Source organism: Chiroxiphia lanceolata, chromosome 8 (genome assembly GCF_009829145.1).
Source record: "Chiroxiphia lanceolata isolate bChiLan1 chromosome 8, bChiLan1.pri, whole genome shotgun sequence".
Lineage (NCBI taxonomy): Eukaryota > Metazoa > Chordata > Aves > Passeriformes > Pipridae > Chiroxiphia > Chiroxiphia lanceolata.
The window spans coordinates 37387667-37398200 of NC_045644.1; the positions used below are offsets into that span (position 1 = coordinate 37387667).

Here is a 10534-nt window from a genome sequence, read left to right on the forward strand (position 1 = left end):
TTCCAGGAAAATGCAAAATTTTTGGCTCTTTGCTTAGAACAGCTGCTGGGATGCCTTGTAGCCACCACTACAAGCCTCACATGTCCCAGACAGAGCAGGTACCTCCCAGCACAGGGTGTTCTGCTGGCCTGGAAGTGACTGCACACCTTGTGGTTCCTCCAGGCTTCCCTCGTTTGTCGTGCCCTGCTCCCAGGCAGGAGCATGTCAGCCAGGAAAAGCATAGCAGGGAGGCATCCTGATAATTGCAAAGATATTTTCTCTTGTACCAAACAGAGGGATCTTTGCGGTGCTTCCTGCAGAAGCACTTGATTTATTGGTTAATTTTTTTTTTGCTAGGACAGTGTTTAATTTAATTCTGCTGAACATCTTGGGAAGTGGGGCAGGTACACCTTCAAGGAAAGCTCCCTGCAGAGCCACCAGGGATTTTTCCAGCTCCCTTGTCCACGTGTGCTATCCCATTTTGCCATCTCATCCTTTTTGGCCTGGCTCCATGAATGCAGGGCTGACAAAGCCTGCTGTCCGTGTGTCGGTGCACACGTAGATCACCGGTGTGTTGCCACGTGCTCAGTTTTACAGCAAAGACAGGAACAAGCTGCATATGTCAGTGTGAGAAGCCCTTAAAAATGTGCTTTTCTCTTTCCCAAGAAGATTGGTGGCTCCTGATGAGGAGTTGTTTGAGCAGGGTTGCAGCGGATCGTGTAGATTTATGTTTGCCAGTGCGGGCTGAGCGTGTGCTCTCTCATCCAGACCATGGTGAGAGATGTGCTGGCTTGATGTTTAATATCTTGCCCTATCAGTCTGTCGTGCCAGGCAGGATAGGAGGAGCCTGGGCCTGAAGCCCTCTTGACAAGCTGATTTATCTGTTCCAGAGAGGAAGGCTGAGTGGTTGTTGCTGTGCTGGTGATTTAGCTCCTCCTGGGCTGTGCTGGAGGAGTTGGAGGCTCCAGCTCCTGTCCCAGCACAGCTGTGGTTGTGCTGGTGCTAAACAGGTTGATACAATCAGGTGTAGTGTGACCAGGTGGGGGTCCCAGAGCTGCAGCTCCTCTCCTGGGGGATCTCAGGACACCTTCCCATGCCTGTCCCTGTGCTCCCCCGTCCCAGGAGAGCTGAGCAGACAACGATCCAGCCCTGCAGCAAAGCCAAGTGGGCACAGCTGTGCCTGCTGTGCAGTGTCACCTTCTGGGGAAGAGGTGCATCCCCCCAGGGATCCCTGCACCTCATGGCAGAGACCTTACAGCTCATGGACTATTTCACCTTGTCATTGCAAGTGTGCAGGCTTCCAAAAGTAAGCATTTTTTGAGTGTGCAGTTCCCCTCTGGATCCAGCTTTGGGCCAAAGAGCCACTTTGTCATGTCCAGGTACTGTCCATAATCTCCCCTTCCCATCACCATGTGGGTGCCTTGTCTCTGTCCTAGGGGCTGACATTTGAGGAGGTGGAGAACTTCTTCACTTTTCTGAAGAACATAAACGATGTGGACACAGCTTTGAGCTTCTACCACATGGCTGGAGCTTCTCTGGATAAAGGTATGAAAACTTGAAGGAGGTTCAGGTGCCGAAAGCCTGAGGGAGCACAACTCATACCATGTCTTTGGAGTCGGGAAGATGTCAAACAAGCCCAGGCTGACAGGTTAAAAATGTACCCAAATTGCAATTCCTCCCTGTAATGAGATGTTTGACTTGCTACATCCCTGGATAAAGAGGGATTTCAGGTTTTGTACTTCCCTAGTTTTAGATATAGAGGAAAAAAGGCTGAAATGTGCAGCCTGAATGGACCATTCTGATGGGAGCAGAGGCAAGATGACCTAGTGAGTGTATCACAGACTCTGCTTCCAGATCCCAGGGACACCAGTGTTTCTTCTTCATCCCCATCTTCTGAAGAGACCTTTCTTCCTCCCTTTACAAAGGACTTGAAAAACTGTGTAAAAGAACTCTTGCCAACTTCCCTTCTGTGGAGATCCCTGATCCACAAGGAGAGGATGAACCAGCAGTGGGGTTGGTGGCAGGGACTGCTCAGCCCTTGATTTGTTCCAGCTCTGCTCAAAAATCAGAGGCTTTGCCTAGAAATAAGGGCTGTGTGGCCAGATGCTGCATTTCTGATGGGAAATCCAAGTAGTGGCACCTTTGGAGCTCCCAGGTGTGCTGGAGGGAAGGAGGGGGAGCGCTGGAACCCCACTGAGCTCCCAGACTGAGCATTAAAGTCTGTCCAGAGTCTGTGTGTGTGGCCAGAGGAGTGAGCTGATTAAACCTCAGAGCTGGTGTTTCCTGGGGAGCTCGGCAATAACGTGGTTTATTGATCAGACCAATCCATATCCTTCTTCTCACTGTGTGTTTCCTTTTCTGAGCTGGCCTGTATCAGGTGTGTTCTCAGATCGGACACATTGATGTAAAAAAAAGGCAAAAACCCCACCCCAAACCATACATTTAAAATCAAAGTCTAGCTCTCTGCTGCCAGGATTTATCACAGGTTTCTCTTCTAGATTATTTTTTTTAAAAGCTCTCAGCCTGGGGTTATAAAAAAAAGATGTCGAATTCATTACAGGTTTTTTAGGCTAAGTGGAAACTCTTGTCTTACTAGGAAGTTAAAGCTGATGTGTTCAGGCACCTGCAAAACTAAACATTTCAGAAGTAAGTTATTCCAGCTGCTGCTGTTGTGGGAATATTGAGGCATTAATAGGTTTTTGGGCAGTGGAATTACAGAGGGAGTCAAACATGCCACATCTCTTGTTGTGTGTGTCAGCAGCACTTCTCATCTTTAATTTTTTGGTGGGGGGAATCATCTGTACTCTTTGTTTTATATCACACTTACCTTAAGACTTAAAGTTAAAAGAAGCTGATAGGATTTTTTTTTTTTCATTTCCAAGTAAAAACACGGAGTCTGGGTGTGCTGCTGCTGCTCTGAGCCCTTTCTGCAGCGTCCCATGAGGAGCTCTCAGCCCAGCAAATCCCATTTACTTGGTGTCTACAGGAAATTAGCAGCTGTCCTGTTGTGGAATATGTGTTTGTGGAGAACTTAGGGCTGCGTGCAGTTGGTGAATCAGTGTCATTGCTGTTTAATTACGTGCCATTAATGAGCTCGTGCTGGAGCTCCAGCCGTGGGGGTGGGAGTGTCTGGAGGGGTGAGGGAACCTTCCTCAGGCAGAAGAGGAGCCAAATTTAAAGCCAGTAAGCGATAAATGGGGTGTGCTCTCCTAAAAGCCAGGCTTCTTATTAAAAACTAACAAATGGAAAAAGTACTAGTCGGATGGGGAGGAGGAAGAGGATAGCTTGTGTAATAATTGCCTGCTAACAATGCAGCAAACACTATTTTAATTTTAGAAGGACTGTTTAAAATTTAAGAGGAAAAAAACAACCTGGATGGTACCAAACAGCCAGAGCTTGACAGGCTGTTTTCTGTGCTGAATTAAAGTCACTTCTTCTTCTACAAAGGATCATAAACCTGTATTTTAATGACCCATTTAATAACACAAAGATTATTTGTTAGCCCATCTTTCATTTTCCCAGAAACAGAATGGCTGTCATTCCCTTAAATCATAGGCATTCCTTAGAAAACTTCTCCAGCCTGGGCTCACAGCTGGCAGCAGGAGAGGAGCTGAATTCAGTGCTTATTCCCCTTTGCAGTCCAGGGTGTGAACTGCACTTTTTTTGGCTCTGCCTCCAAGCAGACCTTCCAGGCAGCCCTTCTGCTGGTGGAGAGCCATGGAGTGATTCCTTTGGGCTTCAGGGCAAGGCAGGGATGCACTTTGCTTGGAATGGGCCTAAGCAAGGGGAGATGGCTGAGCCTCTGGAGACCCTCATGTCCAACAGGGTCACCAACAGCCACTCGCCCTGGGCCACCTTCAGTCACGTTTGGGATATCTCCAAGGAACCTCCTTTCTTTCCATATTTATGCCTGTGGATATGACACAAACAGTGGGTCGGCTCTGCTTTTTTCCCTGATCTCCCTGACTTTCTGTTGTGCTCCCTTTGATGTCAAAACAGTTTCTCCTAAGCTGCAGCCTCCCATTTTTGAGGAGAAAAAGAAAAATGTGCCGTGCCACGGGATTGCATAAGGTTTATCCACCTGTCTCCTGGATGGATGCTCCAGCACATACATGTACAAGTGATTTGAAAAAAGTGCAGTAGATTTTTGCTGGTTATGTTGTCATCCAACATTTCCAACTGCAGTCCTTGAAATGAAATGCGTGTGTCAGCGTGAGGCTGATTTCTGGGAGCCCAAAACACGTGTCCTGCCTTTCCACCCTGGAACGGCCCAGGGCAGGGAGCCCTGCTCCTGTCACCCCCCTGCCATTTGGCAAACAGAGGCAGCAGCCCAGCTGGCCATTATTTTGGCCAAATGTGGGATTGATCTCAAGATGGAGGGAAAAAGGGGAGTTTGCCATCTGGCAAGGCTCTGCACTTGGTGAGACATTGCTCACGGTGTGGTTCTGGGAATTGGAGTGGGAAAAAACATAACTGTGTCAGACACTAAACTTGCATAAAGTAACTCAGATGGCTCATTAAAGGAACCAGTGGGAGACACCAATGCATGGGATTTTAGAAGCCTTTCAAGATAGAATCGTGGAACTCATTTTCACTGGTATGAAATGCAGGAGACTTTCCATGGAGAGATGGATGCAGCCATCCCAGAACCCCAAATCTGGACAAGCTTTGTTTTAGGAGATGTTTTCCCAGATAGCGCCTATTTCATTTTGTAAAATGGGAAAGAAATTACACGGGGAGGTTTCCTTCAATTTTATTTACCTCTCTGAGCTACCTCCTAGTCTGGAGTGTATGTGTCCAAATGGAAAGCAGAGACTCTCTCCCCTTCCTTGTGATTCCTTAAAAACCAACACAATCCTTACTGAGCACAGCACAGTCACACAAGCCCTGGGAAGTGATTTTGGCATCAAGCAAGAGTGATGTGATGGAGCAGACACTTGTGCAGTTGGATTAATTGAAGAGGAAGCAGCAGCCCCTAAGTACAAGTTATAGCTGGGAAAACTGCAGCCAGGAAAAATGAATAAGAGGAGGGGAGGGATCAGGTGACTCCCTGTAGAAATGGAGGGAATGGGTTGAAATCTCAGCAGAAAAACATGACTTATAATTAAAGAACTTAGGACAAGGGGTAATGGTTTTAAACTGAAAGGGGAGATTTAGATTTGGTGGTAGGAAGGAATTGTTCCCTGTGAGGGTGGGGAGGCCCTGGCACAGGTTGCCCAGAGAAGCTGGGGCTGCCCCTGGATCCCTGGAAGTGTCCAAGGCCAAGTTGGAGCAGCCTGGGATAGTGGGAGGTGTCCCATGGAATGAGATGAGCTTTAAGGTCCCTTCCAACCCAAACCATTCTGGGATTCTGTGATTTAGGCCTTATGGCTCCTTCAGTAGCATACCTGGGGCACCAGGAGGACAGGGCAGCATCAGAGCTTGGTTAGGCACCTTTGAAAAAAGATGTACATTTATATGGAGTTAAATGAAATTTGGTGTTGCTGTCTGAGGAAATACAGATGTGCTTCTGCTCTCTGAAGGTCTGGGCTTTGGGTAAGAAACCCAGCACTTAAAACCTCTGCTGTTGCCAAAGTCGAGGTGTTTTAAAGTGCCTCCCCAGCAGAACAACCCTCTGGGGAAAAAAAGAAGCTTGGAAAAAAGTTTAGGTAATCTTTTTTTTTTTTTTTACCTAAACCTCTTTTTACTTGAGCTTCATGTGTTCCTGAAGTCCTCCAACAGCACGTGGGGCAGCTGGGAGTTACAGTATTTAGAGAATGAGCATCACCTCACTGGGGAGGAGAAAGGTGCCTTTTACAGAGGGATATATAAAATCCAGAGGCAGGGCACTTATCCTGGGGAAAAGGGCTGTGCCATCCACTTCTGGCTCTGGCATTTGCTGCCGCTTTGTGGCATTTGATCCAAGAGGATTGATCCAGGATTTCTTATCCAGAGCTGTGCCACGGAATATCCCACAGCCTGGGGGGTGTGGGTGGGTTGGGAGAGACGTGTGGTCTCCCAAAGCTGGGGAACAAAATGAATGCAGCTTGTCTTTAATGGTTCCATAGGCTCTGCCCTCCCCAGAGCAGGCTCTGGCTGCCAGCAGGACACGCACAGAAGCAGGGGCTGTGTCCTGACTTGTTGTGACAGGACTGGAATCCACAGGAATAACTCCTGCCCAGAGCTACATCGCTCATGTGGGAAAGGATTTTCACTCAAAAAGAATCATTACATAGGAACAGCAGGAGCCTACTCGAGATTATATATATATATATATATATATTTTAATCCAGCTTCTGTGTAAATTCAGTTTTCTCCTGCATTATTTAGTAAAAGCTTTTATAGGGGAAAAGGGCACAAGGGTGGCTGTGGATTCCTCCCCACAAGCCCCAAACCTCACTCAGGTGAGCAGAAATGGGGTGGAAAGCACCAATAATCTACACATTCATGAAAGAAAAATCCTGTTAGAAACACTTTATGCAGTTTCTAATTAATCCAGTTATGGTATAGATGAGAGGCTTATTTTTTCCTTTCTGACACACAACACGTAACTGTTCAAAATTCCTGAAGGGCCAATAACTGTGCAAAGGGACTGGGATGCACAAGGCTCTTTTGGGTTGCAGTCTGATCTTGTGATGCACCACTTTCCTCTTTTCCCTGGCTGCAGGGCAGCTCTGCAGCTGAACATTCCTCCCAGTCACTGTGGGCTCACAGTACAAAGTCTCTCCAGATGGGGTCTCCTCAGGTCAGGCTTTGTAGGGAAGCCATTTAAATACACTCACAGCAGCCTAGGGAGGGCTTTTTTTCCCATTTATACAGCAAAATCCACTGCCTAACGCTGCAGGATTGGTGGCTTCATGGACTGTTCTTTTCTAGAGGTGGGAATAAAACTACCAGTTGGGGGAGAAAAGGGAAGTAATTCCTTACAACTCTCTATTTTATGGCAAGGTTAACCTGGTCTGCCCAGTGACGGAGGGTGGAGGGGTTCGTTCTGCAGTTATTGCCCTTGGGTTGCAACAGGAAAACCAGTTTTTCTTATTCCCAGCCTGCTGGAATAGTTGGTTCATGGAGTATCACCTTTGCAACACTGTCAGAAGGAGCTGCCCTGTTGATCAAGGAGAGGTTTCCCACTTGGAGCTTGCTGTGGTGCTGACACTTCCTTCTGATTTTGTAACCAAAAGGGGGGGGTAAAACCCATCTCACCGTGGGGGTTTTTAACATTTCCCTTGCCCCCCCGGCTGTCAGCAGGGTGGTGCTCACCAGCAGCCCCTCCCCAGCCCGGCAGCGATGCAGTGGGGAGGTGGGGGGTTCGGGGAGCTGGTGCTGAGGCCTGTGCTGTGCCCTGTGTTGCAGTGACCATGCAGCAGGTGGCCAGGACGGTGGCCAAGGTGGAGCTCTCGGACCACGTGTGCGACGTGGTGTTCGCGCTCTTCGACTGCGATGGTGAGTGAGCCCGGCTCGGCGCCAGGCTGGGGGAGAGGCCAGCCAGGGGAAGAAATCCAGGGGGGAAAACTGCCCTTCCGCTCTTTGGGATCCATAGAGATGCTCCTGCCCTTTTGGGAAGAGTGTCCAGTGGTCCCCACCTGCTGAGCGCTGGATGGGGGGGGGGGGTGGGTTCAGCTTCTTTCCCCCCCTCCCCAGGACTCTGGTTTGTGTCACAAAAGGAGCTGTTGTGCTCCAGTGTTGGAAGTGAGCCGATCTGGGAATCGTATTTCCAAAACCCTGGACAAATATCAGCTTAATTAATTCGTGGCAGCTCTGTGCCCTGCTGGGAAGCTCGTTGCTTTGCTGGCCCCAGCGCTCTGAGGGCGGTTGTTGCCACACTCAAGCACTCTTGGGTTGATTTAATGAGACTTACTGCAGTCTTTGCCACCAGGGGACGATGGCAGCGATTCCGACTTGGAAAGCAGGAAATTCTGCATTTGCCCAAAGCTGTGCAGCCAAAACCAGAGTGCCTGCTGGCTCCCTGCTCCTCCAGCACCGTCTCTGGGATCTGGCAGCTCTGAGTGGCAGTGGCGGTGCATAAATATGAACGTTAAAAAATATGTTTAATTATTTTACTCCTTCTTGTCCCTCTTGGTTTCAGCCCCGACCTGCTTCTTTGCACCTTTCTAAGGTCACATCTCTTGTTTTATTTTCCTCTGTGCTTCAGTGCCACTTTCTGACACAGTTTCCAAGCCAGATCATCAGGCTGGAGTGAGCCAAAACATATCCAAATATCCCCCATTTGCATCCCCTCAGAGGAGAATCTGCTAAATGTTTTGATAGCAAACCTTTGAGGGGAAAGACTTGGGTTGCCAAAGGAGCCCCCCTAGGAAGGAATCAAGTGGAAAAGCAGGCACAGACCTCTTTTGTTTATTATTTTGGTGTTTTCACTCCATCAGTGTTTACAGACATTACCAGCTGCACATCAAAAACCTGCAGCACCAGAGGGAATTTCCCTGGCCCCTTGATAGTTTGCTGGAACTTTGCTGCCCAGGGCAATGTTCTCAATAACCTCAGTAGATTAATGAATCTTCCCTTCTACTCCATTAAGGAAAATTTGCGCTGTTACCCTGCACTCCTGTAATTTCCTAAATCACTTAAAGCAGAGTTTCCTGTGGGGCATTTGCTTTTCTGCCTTCAAAACTGGCCCTGCAAGATGTGGCCGTGCCAGGCAGAGCAGGGCAGCATCCTTAGGGCTGGGATTTACACCCTGTGCCTCGGGAACCCTCGCTCAGCAGGGTATTTTGGGAGGTGGAAGCCACAGGTGACTTGGTGCTCTGCAGGGAATGACACCCGTGCTGCCCTTTAACATTGTCACTTCAAGGAGGTTGCTGGTGGGTTCCTGATGATTCTCCCTCCTCCTCGCAGGGAATGGAGAGCTGAGCAACAAGGAGTTTGTTGCCATCATGAAGCAGCGCCTGATGAGAGGCTTGGAGAAGCCCAAGGACATGGGCTTCACTCGGCTCATGAGGGCCATGTGGAAGTGTGCCCAGGAGACAGCGTGGGATTTCACGGCGCCCAAGCAGTAGCGGGGTCGGGAAGGAGCTCCCACATTCCCTGGATCAGCCCCGGCACCCCAGCGGGGCAGCACCAGGCTCTGGCTGTCCATAACAGGAGGTTTTTGTAAATCCAGGTTCAATATCCCAGACTGTTGTATTTGCAGCTTCTGCTTGCTGCTGCCTCCCTGCCATTCCTCTCTCTCAGGAAAAAGGAAAGGACTTCCACTGCCACCACCCCCGTGATGTGCTGTGGGGGAGAGCCGGGGGTGGAGCAAGCTGAACCCAAATCACCTTCATTAATGCTATGGCAAAATGGCACCAGGGTTATCTTTGCTCTTGGATTGCTCCTGGGAAAGATTCCCGGGTTTCCTGGATCCCACACCAGGATTTCGGATGGCCAAACACTCTGTGCACCCCTTGGGCTGAGGCGCTGCCTCTGGGTAAGAGCAGCTAAAAGTGGTGGAGCAACTGGCTCTGCTGCCCTTCCTGCCTTGCAGGAGGTCCCTGATGGATTTCCTCAATTGAGAGCCCTCTCTGTGGGGAATTGTCATGGGAATGTGCTGACAGATGTTTGCTGAGTGCTGCCCTCTCTGTAAAATGTCCTGTAAAGGTGTTGCTCACAACGACGTGGCTCGTGGCTCGTCTCTCTGGGTTCCTTCAGCTCTTCACCCAAGGCTGGTGGTGAACGGGGCACAGGACATGGACTGTTTGGGAAGGGGAGGGGAAAAAAATCCCACGGCTTTCCAGAGCTGGAAGGACAAAGGGGATAAATCACCTCTAGAATACTTTCCTTCCCCAGCACAGCAAGGACATGGAGCTGCTGGAGCCAGTCCAGAGGAGGCCCCAAGATGATCAGAGGGCTGGAGCAGCTGTGCTGGGAGGAAAGGCTGGGAGAGCTAGGATTGTTCAGCCTGGAGAGGGGAAGCTTTGGGATGACCTGATTGTGGCCTTCCAGGGCCTGAAGGGAGACAAGAAGATGGAGAGAGACTCTTTCCAAGGGCCTGGAGTGACAGGACAAGGGGGAATGGCTTCCCACTGCCAGAGGGCAGGGTTAGATGGGATATTGGGAAGAAACTCTTCCCTGTGAGGGTGGGGAGGCCCTGGCACAGGTTGCCCAGAGAAACTGTGGCTGCCCCTGGATCGCTAGAAGTGTCCAAGGCCAGGCTGCCCACAGCATGGGGTGGAAGGGGATGAGCTTTAAGGTCCCTTCCAAGCCCAGCCACTCCATGATTCATACTAGGATATCGATCCCGCTGTTGGAGATCATTCCATCTACTGTCAAGTCCTTCCTCCCCTCATTTCCCTGCTCCACTCGGGTTTGGATCCCATGTCTCACACATGTCACAACCCACAGCCACAAGGTGGGGGTGCAGGTTTGTCCCCCTTTCTGCAGGAGGGGCTGTGCTCCCCATGGACAGCCTCCATGGAAATAGCACCATTCTCTCCTTTGGAACTAATTTGAGGCCGTTCCATCCCCAGCGGGACTGAATCCATGGAGCAGCCCAGAGCAGCCTCCTCCCTCTTCAGCATCTTCCTTCCGCTGTTCCAGGCACAGGCCCTGGAGCCCCAGGAGCTGTTTAAAAGGCAGGAAA

The 10534-nt window shown here is 49.8% G+C and overlaps 1 protein-coding gene across 6 annotated transcripts in view; it reads left to right on the forward strand.

Moving 5' to 3' along the window:
* The window catches only part of MICU1 (mitochondrial calcium uptake 1), an 86617-nt gene extending 77052 nt beyond the window's left edge, over positions 1-9565 (forward strand). For all 6 annotated transcript variants that reach the window (XM_032694389.1, XM_032694391.1, XM_032694392.1 and 3 more), the window contains 3 exons: positions 1416-1524; positions 7312-7401; positions 8812-9565. In XM_032694389.1, coding sequence (XP_032550280.1) covers positions 1416-1524; positions 7312-7401; positions 8812-8972 — 360 coding nt within the window. In that variant the 3' untranslated portion in view covers positions 8973-9565. The remainder of the gene's footprint in view (positions 1-1415; positions 1525-7311; positions 7402-8811) is intronic.
* Positions 9566-10534: the final 969 nt, after the last annotated feature.